The sequence below is a fragment of the Anoplopoma fimbria genome, chromosome 14 (assembly GCF_027596085.1).
Source record: "Anoplopoma fimbria isolate UVic2021 breed Golden Eagle Sablefish chromosome 14, Afim_UVic_2022, whole genome shotgun sequence".
In the NCBI taxonomy this organism is placed as follows: Eukaryota; Metazoa; Chordata; class Actinopteri; order Perciformes; family Anoplopomatidae; genus Anoplopoma; species Anoplopoma fimbria.
In genome coordinates this window covers 22,840,798-22,863,885 of record NC_072462.1, presented here as the reverse complement: position 1 = coordinate 22,863,885, position 23,088 = coordinate 22,840,798, and the positions used below count along the sequence as shown (strand labels likewise).

At 39.7% G+C, this 23,088-nt stretch overlaps 1 protein-coding gene across 1 annotated transcript in view; it reads right to left on the bottom strand.

Annotated features, from left to right (window-relative positions):
* Positions 1 to 486: 486 nt before the first annotated feature.
* lrrtm4l1 (leucine rich repeat transmembrane neuronal 4 like 1) overlaps positions 487 to 23,088 on the bottom strand; it is a 119,614-nt gene continuing 97,012 nt past the window's right edge. The window contains exon 3 of the mRNA XM_054613105.1: positions 487 to 552. Within this exon, the coding sequence (XP_054469080.1) occupies positions 487 to 552 (66 nt within the window). The remainder of the gene's footprint in view (positions 553 to 23,088) is intronic.

Sequence of the window (23,088 nt, the reverse complement as noted above, 5' to 3'; positions counted from 1 at the left end):
ATTGCTCAGTTTACACTTTTTAAAGCCTCTTGAAATTGTACAGTGTCTTGCCTTTGTTTAACACAATGCCACATTGTCCTTGTGGAGACAATAAGCTATTAAAGTCTATACAATAAGCTCCCATGTTGGTTATAACCATCCATTAGTGTTTGTGAGTCTTCTTCCAAAGGCTCTGCTATCCACCATAGGACTGCATTTCCACAACCATCCGTGTCAGTGTTTGTGTAGTGATGAAGCTCGACAGAATGCAGCAAAGCGGATGACCAAAGACCACAGGCAGAAAAAAGAAGACATTATAAAATCTTAAGAAAAAGAAAAAAGACAGTATTATCTCGTGTTTGTCTTGGTCAGTGGATGCCCTTAGCGTGGAGGACCATTTAAATGTATCCTTGAATGTGAATGATGGGTTCTCTGCATATGTCTCTCTCCTGTATCACTGTGTCAGTGTGGTTTGCTGCACCATCCAAAGCAGTTCCTTTTTAGGGATTAATGGATGGTAGGCACATCTCCAAGCCAGGCACCAGGTAGGGGACGTGGGCACGTGTACTCATTCTGCAAGGAAAGAACAAAAAAAAGAAAAAAGATAATAGTAATAGTTAAATCCATTTTACAGTTGGTCTTTGCCAGTTACAGAGGTGGTGGTTACAATGTAAAGTTAATTACAGTGTCCAGTGATTTGATAACAGCACAATGGGGCTGTGAAAGAGCCAGCGAAGCAAATTAGGGTAAGCAATTAAGCAGATGATGAAATCCCATGTACTTAGATAGTTTAGAAGTCTGAGGTGGAGAGACCTCCCCAATGTCTTATACAGAGATTAAATAAAAGCTCAACACAGAGAACTTGTACAAGTACATTTGCTGAAAATTTTAATTGGGGATGAAATAATTCAATTAAGTAAAGCTGTTTAACTGAACCTGCTCACTTAAACATTTTGTCACATTAAGTCAGGCTGTTTGCAATAATAGATATTCTTATTATCCTCTCATCAAGCAATGATCAGCATCTGAGTAATAGCTGAAATCGCAACTGTAATTATGTCAGTGTATGAAAGTTAATTATTAACAAGTGCCATTAGGAAGGTTACTTTTTGTTTCCTAAATTTTGCTTTTTTCTTACATACTACATTTACAATTCAATTGAATTCAAATTATATGTAAAAAATAAAGTGATACAGAAAAACACATCATGTTATGTTTCAATACATTTTCAATGTATTCCCAATGCAGTGTGCGGTTGCGTTTGTACAGTCAGTATAAAATACATTTATTTAAAATAAACAGGCTCGATCCCATAGCTCAGCATATTCGTATCACTAGAAATAGTAAATTAGAAAGCATGACAAGTGAATAATTAGGGACCTTTAAATGTGAGCGCTTTCCCACAGGTCGACAACTCAAGCTTGTTGAGATGTTGTTGCAAATCTGTGAAAGATTTTTGACATTTTACTCTTATTTAAGAGCCAAAAGCTTTGGATTGATCTTCACACTGGAAGATGCAGAGGCAAACACACAGCTCGCATATCCAAGTTTGCCTCTGAGCATCTGAGCTCTGAAACCCTCCACTTTACAACTTAACCTTTAAAAGCAAACCTTTTTGCAACTTGGCCAAAGGTAAATCCACATTGCCTTAATAACACAAGTGCTGTGAGTTTTTGCCATGCTAAGCAATTTCTAAAGCTTTCAGAATCTGCTCGAAAATTATCCCGGCTCGACTTTTTGCTGCTCAAGCCGAGATTTTTGTAGGTGTGACGCAGATCTCTGTAACACAGGGTTTCAGACGGGTACGCCCTGAGCACTACTTCTATTTAAATGTTATCAAACAGGCTGATAAGCCTTCACTCAACTCTTTATCTACGTCTCAGGTGGATGTGAGTGAAGCGAAGACAGCTGCCAGCACAAATTGTCGTACCTTAGACAATTTCACCAGAGCAGAGAAACAGGAACAACTCGCAGCGAAAAGCTCAGGCTGCGTTGTGAACACATGCACGTTGGGATGAACTCCTAAGCAAGTGACACAGACAATAAAGATGAGCCATGCACCCCTCTGATCAGGCACATGCACATACCTTCTTATACAGTAAAACATCAGCATACGTATCAGGTGGTGGAAAAAAGATGCAACAAATGATGAAATTAGCAGATCATCTACCCGTTTAAATGTCGTCATTACACAGGATTTATTATTACACTTCTTTGCCCCATTTATACTGGTAATGGAGCATGCACTGGTCTTGACAGCCTTGTTTGTCTGATATAACTGAGCGGATACAGGAAATCCATTGTTATGTAAGCAACACATGGCAAGTCACAGAAATGACAATATCTACTGTTTATATATATTTATATAGTCCTATTCAGCTTTTGTTCCCAATGGCAAGTTATCCAACATTTTGCCTTGTATGAAGCTTTATACTGTTTACATTTATTTTTCCATATTGGCTAAAAAACATTTTCCATGGTTCCATTTGGTCAACTGCTGTGACATGGCAGCAACTTGAATGTAATTTGCTGTCACATCTCTCATATCTGAATTCAAGAGGTGTTTCTCACACCGCTTGTTGTGCGACTGCAGGAATGCATTGCTTGTAAAATGGTGGTTACAGGGCCAACTCTGGTGCGCCTCATTATGATTTATTTGATGGTAAAAGCTCACAAATTTCACAACAAGAGCACAAAAGCAATAATTTCCTTTATTGGCCCATTTTGTTGCTGTCATAATGTATCATGTAGTTATTTCAGCCCAGCTCAGATGTGTGCTTTATGGACACAGCTGAGCTGTTATTTTCGAAAACTCATTATGCTTCAACATGATTTTCTTCAAGTGCTTAGTTAATGAGGAGCACCGGAATTCACTCTAGTGCTCATGCCTCTTTAAAAACTTGCATTGCAAACAGCCAAAAGTCGTTTGATGGCATTCAGCTATAAGTTAAAGATGCTGCTTTTTTACATCACTTTGCATGAAAGGACACGATGGGCTGTGGATATTCACTAATCCTCATCACGTCTGTTGCCGGCAGTAAAGACTGACCGCTTGCCTCGTTCACGGCGACGAGGAATAAGTGCGGCGGCGCATCCATGAGGAGGTTGTTTCATCTTTCACCCGGGACACGTGCTTCACTCTTGCACTCTAAGAAGTGGAGCATTCCGGTGGTGAAAAGGGAACTAAGATTGTTTTTGCTGCCGGTTCTCTGGCATTGATATCTGAGGCACCTGGACTGCACTAGTGGCCTTTCACAACAGAGCAAAATCTTTAATGTATCTGAAGGAGCAATAGTCTTCCTGTGGCAGCTTTTGAAAATGCTGCAAAAGAAAGGAGAAGGTAGCTTCCTCGGTCTTGGCAAAAGTGGGAGTTACGACAAGCTGGCATGGGCCCAGGGTGAACTTGGCAGACATTATGATCAGGGGTCCTTCCTTCTCACCGATGCAGCATGGCAGCGCGTGGTAAAAGTGTAGCCTTTGGATATTTACACTGTTTGAGATCTTTGAGAACCTGTGTCACTGGGCCACAAGTAATCTGCTCTGCCTCAGAGACGAGCCAGTAGCATCCTGAAAATTAGTCTGATTTTGCATAAGTCTGAGAGACAGGGGGTTTATTTTCCTCATGGACAAACACCCACTGTCCTTTGTCAATCCCGGACCACCCAATAGCAACATGCCCTCGGGAGTGTTGTGTTTGTCCACACACTATAACAAAAATGGCTCCTCTATGCCTTTCTTCCCCCGCATTAGCTTCTAGTTGTTGGAAAAACAAGACATGAGAAGCTGGCGTTGATCCTGTTTGTTTCAGACTGGACAACTTCCCCTTCATGGGCAAAGATTATTTGGCTGATGTAGCCACCCTGCTGGTCAGTTTCCTAACACATTGCCACAAGGCATGACCTGAGATGTAAAATCCTGAGACAGATTGTGCCCACGGTTCTAGAACTGTCCCCTGCAGTGCTGTGCATTGATGTGGGAACACGCAGTGTGTCCTTGAAAGTAGAGACGAAAAGCTCAAACGATTCCTGATGCAGTTAATCAATGTACATGGACGGCCCCTGTATATATCAGCCTTTAGTGTATGATATGCTAGTAAGAACTAGTGCTAATCTAAACCAGACTCTGGTGCTATAGCATTCAAAGTTCTGTACGAGATGAACTAATTATATAAAAGAGACTGAGCTAACCGTAATTCTTGAAGAGGAATGTACATGAACCTTTGCCAACAAAAGCCACAGAGATGCCTGTGCATTGCAAAGAGTGAATAAAATTACATTTATTCACTCTTTTTACTACAGTGACCTCTTCATTTATTTGACATTTCTGTAGTCTGCACAGCCTTCGTTGAAATCCCACACAATAAATAATTCTGAGGGAGAAATCTATGAACACAAATGCAATACAAAAACTGAAAACTTAACTATATCAGGGTTCCTTAAAAATTCCAAATCTGGATAACTAGAAGTTCTATTTGCGTGAATATTCATTATGAATACAATGGTATACTTTGGAGGGAGGTTGGCTTGCTACAACTCTTTAGTTCCTTTTTTTCATATATTCGTTATTATAAAATTAAAAATATTTTGAATTTCAATTTTTCAATTTTTGGCAGGTTGATTAGGGAGCATTACCACCTTTTACCTATTTTCTTTAGAAACATTCAGTAATGTGATAAGTTATGAACTTCATTTACCAGAACCAACTTATCAATTAAGCTAAATGACTTCAGATCTTACTTGATAATAGTCAGGTTCAGTCTGAGCTAGCTAATTTTTAGCAATTTTCTGACATATTATGATAATTTAAACATGACAATAAAACTGTATAACTATATATCCATCTAACAATATGATTTTGTAAACATCAGAACAAAGCTCCAAAACGCATTGTCTGTTAAATTGAAATGTCACCTAAGATAACACGTACAGGACTGTGAACAAAAGAGGACCTTGTTTATGGTAAACTAGAGTGATATAGTGTTTCTACAGCAGGAAACCAACTTTTGGGGTTTGTGGGGACGTAAAATCTGGGAGAAAAATCTATTTACAATCTATCTACTTCTCAAAAACAAACCCAGGTATTATTTTTTGGGGTGAAAACTGAAAAAAAAGGCTTTGTGGTCAGTCCACTCTGCTTTGAAATCATTGCATACATAACAAAATAACACTATTAATCATAAAAGGGCGTATAATCATAAATGATGTTCCTCTGCTACGGATGCAATCCAACTGACCACTTCCAGGATTCATGTTTAGGTCTATTTAACAACACAGGTTAGATGTCCAGAGCTGTCCCTACTTTCAAATACCCCCTCTAACGCCTTCATGTGCCTTTAATTAGGATGCTAATTAGCAGGCTACAAACATGATGTAATTAGTTTGCTCTGATTGAGGACAGCTGGAAGTACCAGACATTCTCAAAATGTTCACATGGCTGTTCCTTTAGCCTGTTCTATCTCCCCTCCCCGTTGCCTTTAAGTTCGTTTAATGTTTCATGTTCCATCATTTCCCTATAGACAATGAAAAGAGAGGCATACAATAGGTAAAAGACTGACTGTGTCGATTCTTTGCGAAAAGTTAATGAGACAATTGAAATGCTGTGTGCACTGCACCTTAGTCCCGTATGTATATTTGTATACATACGGGAAATGATCGACTAGGCTGCTTAAGGAAGTTTTACCTTTAATTAGCAATTCTTTATTAGAAATGATCAATCTGTCTTTACTAACGGGCCATGTACCACAGGCCTTCAAACTAGCTGTAATTAAACCTCTTCTTAAGAAACCTACTCTAGATCCAGAGGTGCTCGCTAACTATAGACCTATATCTAACTATAGACTATATCTAACTATAGACCTATATCTAACTATAGACTATATCTAACTATAGACTATAGACTATATCTAACTATAGACCTATATCTAACTATAGACTATATCTAACTATAGACTATATCTAACCTATCTAACGACTATTCCTCTCTAAGATCCTTGAGAAAGCAGTAGCAAATCAGCTCTGTGACTTTATGCATAACAATAGTTTATTTGAGGATTTTCAGTCAGGATTTAGAGTGAATCATAGCACAGAGACGGCACTGGTGAAAATGACCAATGACCTTCTAATAGCTTCAGACAAAGGACTTGTCTCTGTACTTGTATTGCTAGACCTTAGTGCTGCATTTGACACCATTGATCACCAAATCCTATTACAGAGATTGGAGCATCTAATAGGCATTAAAGGAACCGCACTTAGCTGGTTTAAGTCGTATTTATCAGACCGATCTCAGTTTGTATATGTAAACAATGCAAGGGAGCTTCGATGAAAACCAGGGTTAGTCTTTGGAGTTCCACTGCGGGTCTGTTCTTGGACCTATTTTATTTACCTTATATACTGGGCTTGGCTGAGGATCCTTGGGGAATATTATCGGAAAACACTCAGTAAACTTTCATTGTTATGCAGATGATACCCAGTTATATCTATCAATTAAGTGCGGCGGTTGCTGAGGCAAAAACCGGGTGTGGGAGGAGTTTGGCGAGACTTTCGAATGGCCTCCAAGGAAGTTCTGGCAAACCGTGAGACGACTCAGAAAGGGGAAACAGGGCTTTTCTCAGGCTGTGCTCAGCAGGGGGGAGACTGCAGACCCGGACTGGGGATATTGTCGAAACTCAGTTCTCTAAACTTCAAGCATGTCTTACGGACATAAAAACCTGGATGACCTGTAACTTCTTAATGTTAAACTCTGGACATTGTTGGGCTGTCTTGGTTGAAGTTATCCTACTACAGTGCCCAGATCACCATTTTCAAAAAGGGGGAAATCAATTATCTAATGATATAGTTTCTCTAGATGGCATTGCTCTAGCATCCAGCACTACCGTTAAGAACCTTGGAGTTATCTTTGATCAGGATCTGTCTTTTAACTCTTATATAAAACAGTGTTTTGTGGACTTGGAGAAGGCCTTCGACCGTGTCCCTCGGGGAGTCCTGTGGGGGGTACTGCGGGAATATGGGGTACCTGGTTCGTTACTACGAGCCATTCGGTCCTTGTATGACCAAAGTGAGAGCTGTGTCCGGATACTCGGCACAAAGTCGAGCTTGTTCCCAGTGCGTGTTGGCCTCCACCAGGGCTGCCCATTGTCACCAATCCTGTTTGTGATTTTCATGGACAGGATTTCAAGGCGCAGCCAGGGGAGGAGAGTTTCCGGTTTGGGGACCTCAGAATCGCATCCCTGCTTTTTGCAGATGATGTGGTTCTGTTGGCTTCTTCAGAACGTGACCTTCAGCACGCACTGGGGCGGTTCACAGCCGAGTGTGAAGCGGTCGGGATGAGAGTCAGTACCTCCAAGTCTGAGGCCATGGTTCTCTTCCGGAAAATGGTGGATTGCACCCTCTGGGTTGGGAGTGAGTCACTGCCCCAAGCGAGGGCGTTCAAGTATCTCGGGATCTTATTCACGAGTGAGGGTAAAATGGAGCGGGAGATGGACAGGCGGTTCGGTGCAGCGTCAGCAGTGATGCGGGCGTTGTACCGGACCGTTTTGGTGAAGAAGGAGCTGAGCCGAAAGGCAAAGCTCTCGATTTACCAGTCCATCTACGTTCCAACCCTCACCTATGGTCATGAGCTTTGGGTAGTGACCGAAAGAATGAGATCGCGAATACAAGCGGCCGAAATGAGCTTCCTTCGTAGGGTGGCTGGGCTCAGCCTTAGAGATAGGGTGAGGAGCTCAGACATCCGGAGGGAGCTCGGAGTAGAGCCGCTGCTCCTTCGCGTCGAAAGGGGCCAGCTGAGGTGGCTCGGGCATCTGATCAGGATGCCTCCTGGACGCCTCCCTTTAGAGGTTTTCCAGGCACGTCCAACTGGTAAGAGGCCCCGGGGTAGACCCAGAACACGCAGGAGAGATTATATATCTCGTCTGGCCTGGGAACGCCTCTGGGTTCCCCAGGAGGAGCTGGAAAGTGTTGCTGGGGAGAAGGACGTCTGGAGGACCCTCCTTAGCTTGCTGCCCCCGCGACCCGGCCCCGGATAAGCGGAAGGAAATGGATGGATGGATGGACATTACTATTACTATTACCTGTACCATTAAGCATTTTAGCTTTACTTCCACCCTGAAGCCCTTTTGCTTTCTCGTTCTGCAGGTTTCCATGAATCGTTGTGGTACCTGGACCGTAGTCGTGCCTCCTGCTGTGAGCCGACTGACACCCACTGCTACTTCCATTATTATTATTAATCACATTACTATCCCTATTTTCATAACTATAATTCTACTGTAATAATTGCTGCTGTTATTATAAGTAGTCTTATTATATGAATCATTTATCTCATATACATTGAATGTGTTGTATCTCTGTTATGCTGTTCATTCTGTACACATGACATCTATTGCATTCTGTCCATCCTGGGAGAAGGATCCCTCCTCTGTCGTTCTCCCAGAGGTTTCTTCCTTTTTTCTCCCTGTTAAAGGGGTTTTTTAGGGGAGTTTTTCCTGTGCCGATGTGAGGGTCTAAGGACAGAGGATGTCTCATGTGTACAGATTGTAAAGCCCTCTGAGGCAAATTTGTAATTTGTGATTCTGGGCTATACAAAATAAACTAAACTGAATTGAATTGTATGTATGCATGAACACAGTCGCTCATAGTGTGTCGTTGCATGTCTGTTTTAGAACCATAAAATCAGACAAAAAAATGAGATAATGTTAGACATGGATCAGCTCCAATCCCAACAAACGATACAGACAACGGATGGCAAATTAAAGAAAAACAACAATTGTTAAGAACGTTCTTCCTGGGGAGCTGATGCCTGTATAAGCTCTTGATCTCAGCAACACGGATACTTAGACATTTTCTTGAGCTCTCGCTCTCTCCCTGACACAAACACAATCCTCTGATTAACGACCAAGTGATATTTCTGTCTTTATAAGTTGGGGCATTGGTTCACTTTTGTTTGATGTTTCAGTCGCTGGTAAAAGAACATAATGGTAGACTGGCCACTTTGAACAAAGGTGTCTGTAAATGTCTGTAGAAGTTGATTTGGAGTAATTGGGAACCTCTCTTTGATAAGTGGAAATAAAAGGTTGATTAATGGACTTCCTGCTAATGGTCTGACAAAATTCGAATTGTGATCTCAGCAAGGTCACAGCAGCCATGACGGTCCATTACATTTATAAAACATTATTAATGCAATACATGTACCATGGGATAGTTTAATTGTCTTTTTCTTTTATCTAAGTCATTTTTTTCACAAACATCTGGGAGGATATGTCTACAACAACTTAATAGGTTGAGAGAATAAAACAAATGTAGTATAGTGCCCAACATATTTGATGCATGCCCATCTCCTTTTAAATATTATGCACCCAGATTAATATGCTAAGAGCATGAATGCACGTACATAAAAAATCTCGACAGCACGTGCAATATTTTGCCTCCAGCATAATCACAGCATTCAGACATTAGCAAGACACCAATTAAGGAAAACATATGGTAAACAAACTGTATGGATATAATAGCACACAAGCATCATTACAACATGCATGCAATCAGTAAATGTATTATCATACTGCTGGATGAGACCAGTCAGAATCACTGGATGTGCAGAGAACAAAGGCTGAACACCACTCACTTCCACTTTGATTGGCAGGTAAAAGGGTAAAAAAATTATTTTAGCTACCCAATCACTTAATTCAAATTGTAAGAACTACCATCCAGCCACGATGGAATTTTAGCATATAATATTCAAAAAAGATTTCTCTGTAACCCAAATGTATTTTTAAAATGCTATTATGTCAGTGTGTTGAGTCATCACAGTATCTGAGAGTAAAAGTAATAAGCTAAACTGAGCTTAAGTGTGTTCACGCTTTTCACTATTCCTGTCTCAACGACAATTTCATTATAAGGGTATAAAGCCGCATATTCAATTGGGCCAGGAGGAGTAAGATACTTTAAATGAAAATCATTTGAAGTTAAACAGAGTGATATTGTGTGTGTATGCATTAAGCCCGAGATGAAAACTGTGGTATAAAGGTAGAGCTCCAAGATCTCCCCGAGGAAATCTGTTCTAGTGAGTAGCGGCTGGGAGCAAACTGATGACATGTCTCAGCGTGTGCGCATATCAACGTAAGTGCATGCACATGCATGTTTATCTGTGGCCGAGCGTTATGATTTATGATGATTGTGATTTATGCAGGTGATGGATGACCACATTAGAAGCAGCGGGTTCACCCCCACACCCTCCTCCCTCCCAAGTCTCTCTCTGAATATTACATGTGGTGCACAATTAATAAAAATAAATAAAATACATGTGCAAATATGTAAGCAAGACAAATATTTTTAACCCTTGTTCGGATACTTGTATCATCTAAGGCATCATACCCTTAGAGGTACATACATTACTCGTATTATCTCTGAATACACAGTTCCCAACAAACCTAGACCTCGATGAAAAATCTTTTAGTGTCTGGTCTTTTGTTGGTTTTATGACTCATTTTGTATCTTATCCTTCTGTAACAAATATCACAAAAATAATGGTTCCTGTGCCTTAGAAATGTTTGGGTTTGTGTTGCTGGGCAACATGTAGCCTAGCTCAACATGACAGGGCTGAGAGCAGCTTGACAAGTACATGACAACTCTGAAAAGACCTATCTCCAGGCCTTTCATCACACACAGCTTCAGTGATCACCTGCTCTGAATTAATGAAGACACGACAAGAATACAGACTAGTGTTGTATCATCGAGATCAGGATATTCCAACTAAAGTATTTCATTAAAAGAAGTCAGCAGAATTAACAAACTTTGGGAATTGAGCAAATACGCTACTGTACAAGAATAAAATCAACAAATTGCCATGCTAACGTTAATTAAATAAAGATAAAGCCACATTAAATGTAGCCTACTTGTAGGCTTAAATATAGCCTCCATTTAATACACCTTTATGTATGCTTGCTATCAGATCATCGTCTGCTTTGCGAGTAAATAACAGTGTCCATGGTCGCTGTTTTATCATCAAAATGTATTGTGTAAACCTGGCTTTGCTATGAGCCAATGCCCTGCTGCTGTTGGATGTTTATGTAGAAGTGAGCGGCGCTCTCCAAGGTGCTGATCCTGCTGCTGGGAGCTGTCCCTGCGCATCACTAGTATGTAGTTTATGTTCATGTTTTCTTCATTCATTTAGACAAATGAAAGTTTATCAAAGTATACAATCAATTTTTAAAAGGCCATATAATCATTTAAGAAAACATGTTCAATCAGTATATATCATTGATTACTCTAACGTTCTGGCACTGGCCGCATAGTCATTCCATTCTGCACATGTGTGGAAGCCAGGTAAATTACAAAGAATTAATATCTGAACTCTCCACAAATATTGCAATAATCGGGGTTGCAGACGTTCTGTTAATGTTACCATAACAACGTCCCTGACTTCTGAAAACAATGCCCCGAGACCAGCCTTTTACCAGAGCTCATCATAGCCTCATTTCCAACTTTCTTTTAAGCAAAGGTAGTGTCTCATGTCTTTGACTTGAAACATGAAACCTGATATTTCCCTCTGTCTCCACCTCTCTTCCCTTATCAAACACATAATAACACACACTTTAGCTGTCTCTCCTACTTTCTCTCTCATACTCAAACTTGTGAACTCTCCCCATCTCCCCATTATTAAGACATGTTAGCCTCAGCAGTTTTGGCCACATTTGCCTTTGCTCTACCCCTATAGCTGTCCTTAAAACCTACAGGACACCTATGCAAATAAGTTAGCCCCCTTGGTGGAGATCAGCAACGGCAAATGTACTCCTTATTTGTTTTTCATAAAACAAAAATAATAATAGGACATTTGAAAATGTTATCTTCTTTTAGATACAATTTGAATCAAAAACTTTCCAAAATGGTCTATCATTTACAATGTTTTGACATTCGAGTAATTTAAATTTCTTCTTGTGCTGTGCAGTCCGATTCAATTCCTGTCTGATTAGCTGGAATGTGATGAGGAACAAATCCAACTCCATTGTCACGTTTACTGATGACAGTGTAGTGACAGGATCGATCATCAACAATGATGAAAGGGCTTATCTGAAAGAGGTGGGGGGCCTGTGGGTGACTATGGTGCAAAGCCAACCACCTCTTACTAAATGACAGCAAAACCAAGGAGCTAGTTGTGAATAATGGGAAGAAGCCTCACAGGAACTACACACCACTGAGGAACGGTGGGGCACTTGACGAGGGGGTGGGCGTGCTTAGGAGTTAAAATCGAATATTGTCCACATGAAACGCACTGACATCTTAGTAAGGAAAGGAAATGCATGATACGTAAGTGACATATGCAGCGTCAGTCCCTAATTTACATAACAAAAGTTAGGTAAAAATAACAATGTTGACTTGGTTTCACACATGAGACAAACAGCGGTCTCCTGAGTCAAAGTCTGCGTTTGTCCTACACATCCATCCACCGCTGCCTCCTCGCTAATTGGACATCCCACTCTTCATACTATTTCAGTTACTCTGACCGTCCAACACTGACCCAGATGGGTTTCCACTGCAATTAGCTGAACGGCCGGTGCATCACACACAGTTGCTATAGGGTGCGTTGTGCGTCAATATCCGCCGAGGTGGTGGGTGAGAACGGGTTGTTCTAACAGACGGCATCACCACTCACCACCGTATGCTCTACAGAGAATGGGGGACCATCTGATCTGAAATCCTCACTCTGATGGATTTACAGCAGAAGGAGCAGAACCAGCGCTAGCAGGATTATGAAGGATCCCCATCACCATATTGATAGACTATTGCAGGCTAATGCCTTTGTATCCATCACAGACAGACACAGGAAGAAATCAGGCTGGTGAACTGTGTCCTCTGTATATCCTTGCCCTTGTCTAGCACATTGTCATCCGTGAATCCATTGCATTGCCTCGCACATTTTAGTATTTGCACTCTATCATGAATTAAATTTGAGTGTATAGTTTGCTAAAAAGAAATGCTACGGATTTACATTTAGATTCTTAACAAACAAGTATTTTAGCACAGCCTTTAGATTATTCTGCATTGCATTTAATTTCAAATAAATTACAGTTTATACACTGATTATAAATACCAACGCAGCATTGTTAACTTTGTGTTTTTCATGAGATTATATAAAACATCTAGGAATTTTCCTTTCATACGAAAAGGCATATTTCTCTCAAATTTTGTCAGAAATGTTTAAATAGCTGTTAGAGAGCACTTCTCTAAGATAATCCATCCACCTAAAATGATGCTGATTAAACAGCATGATTATTAGCATAGACAGGTGGGCCTTGAGCTGGTCTCCTTAAAAGGCCACTCTAAAATATGGATTTCACATGACAAGGGTTGCAGATATGCATTTCTTTGTTGCAGATCCTCAGGAGGTTTCTTCAGGCCTTCTGTGTAACTAACACTCAGCTCTACATCTGGGTTTTTTAAGCTTGTTTTGATGAAAAAAATTGGTTTCTCCGCCATCTCAGTTGTATTTGGGAATACTGGGTCAATATACTGTGATTACCCCTAGTTGCAAAAGTGCCACACAAGTGAAGCCAATTTTGCAAATTTTCTATTATTGACTTCAATTTTTTACATTGGAAGTTTAACTGAACCGTATCTGACAGACCATAATGACTTGCTGTATGAAGTTACCCAATAATAACTTACTGAGGAAAGAAAAAGTCACTCTAAATTAAAGTTTGTGTATATCATTTCCGTTTTGTCAGACAGCTCAATTAATCAATGTTTCATCAGCATAAATAACTGATTACCACCGGCACACTGTTGGTTCATGACTTCATACAGTTTAGTGCTAAAATGTGCAGCGATCTACAGTTTTTTCTATAGTTAGTAGTTTTAGTTGCCAATAAGAAATGTCACTTATTTTCGGGTTTGAAACTTTCCTTCTGCCACCGTCAGGCCTGTCTTGATGCAATACAATGCATTGGAAAATGATTAAATATGATAGAGTTGGTGTAAACACTTGTATTTTTCCATTATTTCTACTGGACAGTATTCTGGCCACTGGTTAAAGGAGGGTGTTTTGGCATCAGTGCGAGAGAAAGATGTAAATGACAATGGACTCAATGTAATGATCATGATAAAAACCTCTTTATATGATTAATTATATTCCTTTGGACAGGTATTGGTACAATCTAATTTTATTAGAAGTAAAATGGAAATCAGTCAACTCAAATTAAGCCTTTCAAAGAGGCCATTGTTTATTCACAATACAACGCTGCAGTGGTGTATACACTGTTTATGCTGTGTCTTCAATATTTGATTTTGACCATGCAAAGCTGTTGTTGAGTGATAACACTGTATATTGATAGCTTTGGAAAGGCACTGTTACAGCTGGCTGTAGATAAAGTGAACCAGATGGAAAAAATGAAAGCTGAAAGGGCCACATCTGAAATTAAATACTGTTAATATCACCAATATGAAGTTTCAGTAAAGGAGTAAATTGACTCGTCATCAGTGTCATTGACCCCATTAACACTTAGTCTCTTCATGTGTAATCTAAATGAACAGATTCTGCATTCACGTGTAGAATCTGTATGCAAAAGGACAAGATTTTGGATTTTGGCATTCCACCGGCAAACTTCTGACAGTAAATTTGTGTTTTTAGGGGTTTAAAACTAGTATTAGAGGAAGTCTTGGTTATACAGACAGACCGATAGCTGATGGGTTCTGATGCTGCGTCATCTTGGACGAATTGGATAGCTGTCTGATCACAAAAAAACTAAATTGAAATGCACTTAGGTTCATTCGAGACTCATTGAAATCTTGTGAAGTGTTTTGAATCTGGCCAAATGGAGGAACGGATACATTCTGAACTTTTCCACAAGGTAAGCATGCATTACTCCTACACATTTTGCATCAAGCAGTTTATGAAAACAGTCACTGCCCACTGTCATAACAGCTAGTTACATTGAAAGTACACTTAATGAGTCTTAAAAAAGCAACATCAAAAAAAGGCTCAAGCTATTTACGTCATCAAATGATGCAGGCAGTGCACGCAGCTGAAGATAATGGTCAGACGATAGCAAATGAGAGAAGACCCGGCTCAGAGTGAATGGTGACACATTCAATTGTGTTTCTGGTACTTGTTGAAAAAGGGGAGCACATTACTCATACTCTTTCACATCCCCGGAAGCTAAACAGCTCTGACCTTTTCATCTAAAAAGGCTGCTTTCAAAAGATTTATATTGGTCGGATATCGATTGGGGTTGGAATGTATCTTTTATTACATGAAACTGTCTCAATTTTGGATGATGTATAATTTTTTTTATCTCAGTTTGCATAAATAGATTTCAATCCTAATGTTTTGTATAAAACATGACATCCTACAACTCCTCCTATACATCTAAGGGTTGCTGGGACATGCTACAGAAATTTAAACGATCCAAATATAAAAGGACTCTGGCTTATCGTTCTTAATAATCCAAATAAAACACAAACACAGTTTTATCTTTTGGCTACTTTGTCTCTAAATTCTAGTTTTCTGGCCAAAAGGACAATGCATGTTTGGTTAAGTTTTAGAGTTCAGCTTGAGTAATTAATTAGCTAAATTTCAGCTGTGTTCACTGACAAAAATGTGTTTTGCTGTGTTTAATGACACCAGTGGCAACTACAAGGCGTACAAATTGTTGTATTCCTATCCTTTGTTGAAGGTTCTTCAATTATGTTTAAATGTTCCGAATCAGCTGAGACTCTGATATAACAGGATTTGATCCTGAAGAATCGCAATAGCTGCAGGAGACACCTTTTTCCATTTCCCTCCCCTTCCCACTGGAGTGGCTGTTGACACTTGCCAGAGGGTGCAATTGTGCAATTAGCACTCCTACTGCATCTACTAGCGACGGTGTCATACTCTGTTAAAAGATAGCAGGCATAATGTGACATTTAACAGAATATGGAATGCAAATTATATCATGGTCCTGAATGTGATACCTTGAACTTTTTCAAGCGCCCTGGTATAAAAACACTATCATAGTGACGACCAATCACAGTTTATTATAGCGTAAAAGTGTAAAAATGGAAGTGAAAATGAGTTAAAAAGGAAAGCACCAACTCCCCCAGGAATTGCGTCAATTTAAATGAATAAATGTAGAAAAACATTATATCATGAAATGTGATAATGTGATAACACATTCTTCAAAAAGGTTCCAGCACTGCTTCCTTCCCACAGTGGTTGCGCAATTTACGGCCTCAGACTGGGCCTGGAATGATGGTCTATGGGTGTTTGCTATGTAAGCCAAGAGCCCTAGGAGTTGTGTTAGTATATGAGTGCCTTGTATGGAGTAACAGGCTGTAAAGTTCACAATAGGAAACCTCTTTAATGGGTTTTACATGATCTTAGTTTTCACAAGAACTGATTAAAAGGATAGTGGAATTGATTTGGTGGGAACTATATGGAAAAAGAAAAAAAAATGTAATCAGAATCCTATGCAAAAAAGGCAAAAATAACCAAGGCTGGATATTACTGCATATTTGGTAACACCAACTCCAAACAAAGGATTCACCCTTACAGAGACACTGAATATCAAGCAGTTAAGTGAAAGTCATCTGAAATTTAGCAAAACTCACCATTTATACATATAACACAATCAGACCAACCAATATAATATCACTTTTGCATCTCTTATACAACCCACTTGGTTTATAATTCATTACGTATATTAGATCATATTTTAACGCTGTCTATGTTGAATTCATGAGCAGTATATAAACAATTAACGGATGGTTTATAACACAATGTGAAACACTACAGTGCACTTCCAAGCCAATATGGAGACATTTTTAACATTCATAACGGTAATGTAAACAGTTAATCTGTTTCTAGGCGATGGTCGGAACTTTGGAAGAGGAAACAAAACTTTCTGTCTGTACTTATTTCTGTCCGTACAACGTTCCCTCTATGTAGAAAAGCAAATTTAGACGGCATTTCTCTGTTCCCCAAAAAGGAGTTGCCTCTGTGGGTGGCTGTTGCCTGATTCTAGCAAAACGAACATGCCTATAGGGCAGCACCATTGGAAAATATGTGATCTCCACAAATGTCTCGGCTCCCTTCTGAGAACCACACTTTAATAATTCAAACATTTGCTGAGAAAGAGCCAGAGCCTTGTGAAATTAAAATTAATGTGACTAGTAAAAACAAAAAAAAAGAGTAGGACTGCAAATACAGTTTGTTTTCAGCAAAAACAGCAACTAAAAGATCAAGATAGGATAAACTTATATAATATAGACAATGTCCAATATTACTCTGATAATTCTGGCAACTTACGATGAGGCACTCCAGAGAAAAAAGAAACGATGGTGTGAACTTATTATTCTCTAACTTTAACTGAAAGGACATGTTCATGTTATAGGGAGCTGCAGCCCTGCTCTCCTGCATAAAGGGGAATTCATGGCACCTCTAGTACATAATCCACCAACCTCATGATATAAATAGCCATCGCAATGGCATGGAGCCTCCCTCTGACCTCTTGTGATTCCAACAGATTTCCTGCAGGCTTTTCTTTACCCTCATCCTCTAAACTCAGTTGGCTCTCAGTTGCCGATAAAACTGCAAACTATGAATCGAATGTGCTACAAGCGAAGGTTAAATAAGGAAAAGGGGTTCATGGGTGTGTTTTTTCTTTCATCCCTATGGGAGTGGAATGTTACACTAGATCCCTAACTATCCATTACTTCAATTATCAATTATGATTATTTTTTAATTATTGATATTTTGGTCCAGGGGTTCAATCTGAGGGTTTGCGAGATTATAAACAGGAAAATAAAGAAATAGTTCTGCTCAACAAATTACAATATTTTAATAGTCTTTAAGTCAGTCCAACACTTAGAAGCAGACTGGAATGTCTTAATAACTACAGGATGGATTGCCATGAGCATTGATGCAGGCATTCATGCCCCCCTTACAATGAATTGTGACATATTCTGTGACCTTTTAATTTAACTTTAAATTTAAAATGTATCTAATACTGTAAAACTAATGACATTCCCATCAGCCTCAGCTGTGCTTTGTGTATATAATTAGCAAATGATACAGCCTTAAAGAGCTGCCCGCACGGCAAGAGAGTGAAAGATTGGCAGACACCAACTCAATTTTACAAACTCAAGACTGCTAAAGCCTCATATCGACATTGGCTGGTCTTAGTATGGAACAAGGACTGTGGATGATGCGCTTCATTTTCAGATTAGCTGCCAAAATTGGAATTGCTTGAAAACTTCATGGCAGTATGGACAGGAGTTTGTCTGCGATGTGTGGATATTTTTTCCCCAATAATCACTTAGTCTATAAAGTGTCAGAAAATGGCAAAAAGAGTCAATCATTATTTCCCAGAGCCTAAGGTGACATCTTCACATTGATGGTTTTGTCACACAGTCAGACGGACCAGATATGTTGCAAACCTAAAAGATTTGGTCTCTACTATCACACAAGACAAAAAAAAATACAGTTTGAGATGCTATCATGTAATTGGAATGTTTGAGTTTGGCCAGGGGCCATTGTTGCATGTGATTCTGTATCTTTCTTTAACCCATTTTTTGTTAAGGATGGACGTTTTGTAAAGTTGTACAGTTGTTACTTTTGACCAACTCATCAATTTATCAGTTAATTGTCTGAGCGCTATATCGCAAATCCCCTACTTTACTATCCGTAAAGTTGTATGCACTTTGGAAAGAGACTGTGTGAGCGTGTGTAGGCAGCAGTGATGTTCAGTTGAATTACACTTACACTGTTCAGTGCAGTAGGGTCGTGAAACTGCTAGTTACTTATCCCCTCTCAGTATCTGTACATCTTAGGGACGGTTATGTATTCGTGCCAGCGAACCGTGGCAGAATAAGACGTTTGTGGGCTTTTAAAGGAACAAGTGAAGGTGGGTGGGTTGATGCTACTGTTATCTGAGGATGACGCATGCAGGGGCTGCCAAAGTCCGTGGCAAGAGGAAAAAGGAGGGGGTTGTAAAATTCAATTTTGGCCAATAGAGGTGATTCTTTTTTCTAAGGTGCCGCTGAGGCCTGCTTCCCCTTTTTTCAGCCTAGGACACAAACACACATGCATTCACACACTTTCAAAAAATATGCTGTAGAATCTCCTCTCTCTGTGTTTTTGTTGTGATATCCAGCAAAACAGAAGATCCCTATTTGTCTTTGCTGCAGGGCCGAGCCAAGCTCCAGATGCTGCTAATAATACACGGCTCATTGGGGTTTGTGAGTACGTGTGACTGTATTTCTGCATGTGCAATATGGAGGAGGGCCTGGGGCAGAAAGAGGCACGTTTACAACATTCCAGCACATGCATCATCATCCAGTGCAGCCTCTGCAGGGAGAAGTTCTTTTGAGGATGACCCAGCAATCAAGGGAAGAGGCCATGAAATTGCCCCTCTGAGATATTTAAGAAGCAGTTGCACTGAATAAGTGGAAATACTTCTCACCAAGAGGTTTTGCCGGCATTGTCATCCGAGCAGCTGTTTGTACACCAAATGATGATAAACCAAGGTGTTTTGCAGTTTTCCTCTGTTTCGTCAAGCAGAAAAACAAAACACTTGAGCCAAGCAGAAAAAAAGACATATATCTCGTCCTAATTAGCCCTCCCCGTTTCCTTTAATAGCAGTTCATTTATTGGCTGACAAGAGCAGCATGATCTCATTTCAACTCCAGTGTAACACACTGGGAGTTTAGGAGCTGCATTGAACAGAAAGAGAAGCTTTCTATAAACTGTAAAAGCCTCTTAATAATTCAGTCTTTTAAAACTCATCTTTCTTGATCACAGATATGATGAATTTAATAATTCAAGGCCATAAAGGATTTCATGATGCACACACTCAAAGCGTTTCCATGCCTGGAAGGGAGACTTTTTTTGGGGGGGGACACGGATCGGAGAACAAACGTCTTAACTAGCCCATGAGCCCTACTGTATATTCATTGAGATCTCGTTCAGTGGTACACGCCTGCTTGCACTTAAGCTCTTTATGGTTCCTTGAAACTGATGAAGTAAAGGGGAGAGGGACCCGTAAAATGAAAGTGTTCCTCTAAATGTTTTTTAGAGGAACGCCTATCGAGTGGAACGGAACTGGAGGGGGAAATTAGCCAGGGGACATGCAAAGTGATCGCCGTGGCAGGCTGTGTGACATCCTTCTCTCTTCAAAGATGTCTGATGGGAGGAGGCATACAGTCACAGTATCTCCAAGAGGCAGGGAGTGCTTGAGGAAAAGACCGGAGGGAGACGGTGAACTGGCTAATCTATATTTTCTCAGTTACCTCGTGCTGCTTTCTTAGACTGTTTTTGTGATTGTTTTTACCAATAAAGTATTTTCATCCATCGACTAATCCTTTCAGGGTTGTGCATGCTGTAGTCCAATTACATCCATCAATCACATATCAGATAAATGATGACTAGGGATGGGTATCCCCAGTTTCTATCAATACTGCTATCTATGCATGTGCTGCTGATCAATATCAGCGATTACCAGTACTCTTATAAATAATCCCCCTTAATTCCAAAGGGATTCAAATTTACCACTGATCAATGTGCTGTTATTTACTTCCTTTTTGCAAAGTGACCACAGCCTACTGTTAGTTGTTGTTTACAGGTTGGTAGAGATAATTAATGTGTGATTTCTAGATCTAGTGATTGGCTGTCTAGCCTACGTGGTACAGAAAAATTCCAACCACTACAAATATATGATGTTTTTGTCCTATTAGGTCAAATCAAACAAATGTATTTCCAGTTGCTTTTCTTTTACTTCATCGGAGATGTAATTTTACCTGATGCAGTCTGAAAGATATTTTCGTTCATATCTCAAGGCATTGTCCATGGGGACAATGTTATGGGGCAATACATGGAAAGTGTTATACTATAAGGAGGCATAATGTAACTCAATTGAACTGTAGTATTATCATTAACTTTATATACAATTGCTGATGTTGGCTTCCTAAGAGTAAAACATTTTCTTATCGTCTAAAATATATACACAACCTTTCCATAATCTAAAAGTAAGAATTCCCTCTTTTTAAACAAAACATCATACAAAAAGCTTATTTTTCGAGAGGAAATGTGCTTTTTAGGCTTTTAGAAGCAATAATATTTGTTATTTAGTGTAATTTTGGTTGAAATACAGTCAGATATCGCAGAAGAACTCAAAAATGATCTGCCCTGAAATAGGTTATTTTCTTTTTACACAAATCCCAATGCAGCCACAACTTTCTAAAGACAACTTGTCTGAAAACAACACTAAATATTTAACTATTAACCTGGTTTATCAGTACATAAAGAGCAAACATAGTGTTTGCTTCTTAAACGGAAAAACACAGAGCGAACCTCCAACTGTTCGAGTAATTGACATTTAATAGAAGGTTGAGTAGGGGACAGTAAAATAGTGTCACCTGATGTTCATATTGCAAACCATATTGCAGATTGTACAACTAATTGTGTATCTGGCTTATTTTAAAGCTCCTAAACATGTATCACCCCCATGTGTATTTTTACTTGTTTTGCCTGATTAGACCTATTCTAATGACTATGTGGGCGTGTAGAGAACATGCTTGATATTTTTCAGTCAGGAAAAGCACTAACTGGTTCTCCCTATGTGTCTGTGAGCATCCCGGTCCCACTCACTCTTTTTGGCTGAACCACAGCGTGATAACGTTACATCATTTTGCTCTTTCAAATTGAATGGGCAGGGCACAGTTTCTGCTGTTAACGTCTACTTCCTCGACACATGGTCTTTCCCTCTAGGCGTAAAAAATAGATGTTTTCATACATGTGTTTCAAACATGGTTATGTCGTGTAGTTGTAGGATGTTCAAACAGTCTGAAACCTCTGTGACTTTTATAACACAGTTTGTTGCATAAGTTACAAGAGTAGCGTATGTGCATAGCTGTGTGGTTGAGCAGCAAAGTTGTCTAGTGGTAGTAAAAGCAACTTAAGTAAGCAATACTAATAGTAAAGTAAGGTTAGGACCAATATTATAGGCTGTGGGCATGTTCATTATTATCATGAGGTACAACAAATGATGGGTCTGTTTAAAAAAAATGTTTTTATATCTCCGGCAGTGCTACAACTTTGAGTTATTTTCTTTACGGAATCAAGGTCAGCTGAAGATTTGTCAAGTGGTACGGAGTGTTATCGGGCCAGCTCGTTTGTTAGTGCTGTGGTTCAATAATCCACTCGCTAAAGCTCGTCTCTGGGTGACTTTCTTCTTGCAAAGCTTCTATCAAGGTCGTAAATCCAAAATTCACTGGCCTGTTTCGGAGATTAACCATGCTACTTTTGGAATCTATTGATTCAGAGTTGTACAATACAAGAGTCCCAGTTCTTATTTATTTCTTATTTCTTCCCTCACCACCATTCATAAGGGCACTGTTAAGTATTTATATTACACTTAAAATTCTGGCACTGGGAAACCAAAAATTGCTTGTGAATATTAAAATAATTAATTGTTCAGCCCTAATAGATATAACCAGTGTAGGCTACCTTTTTTAATTGGCTGATTGTATTAGTGTTCAGAGCTTATTGCCTTAAAGTCATCTTGTTATCAATTTGTTCACACTTCTGTAGTTTTTTTCCCCCAAGTGGAGTTGTAGCTGTGAGATATTTTGACTTAACTCCTTCTCAAGACGACCTTAACTCTATTTCCTATTTAACTGTTCACATCTACATTCTGTACAATATGCTGTGAATTTGCTATAAGTGAATGGTTTCTGGTGATCTCAGCAAACTCCCACTATAGCTGCATCCAACGCTTACGTGAGCAAAATAACAAATCAGCCAGAGTAAAAATGATCCCCTTCTGGGTTTGAGGGGGCTTTTAAGTTTGGAGTATCCTGCCCCAAAGTGAAACAGACAGTGTTCTGTTTAAACTATTTTCCTGCTGGGCTCTGATACCATTCTATGCTGGTCTTGACAATACCTCATTGAATCCTACAGCAGGGCGAATGTGTTGTGTTGCCTTTTGTTCTTCCACATTGCCATCCACAGAGACTGCTGGCGCTGCACGGACCAATAATGAAAAGCACAATTGGCTGTGCTGGCCAGCAAGATGGCAGTTTCATCAAACTAAACCCGGCTTACTCAATTATTAAACGCCTGAAATAAGCAACAGTGTAGAGCCCACCC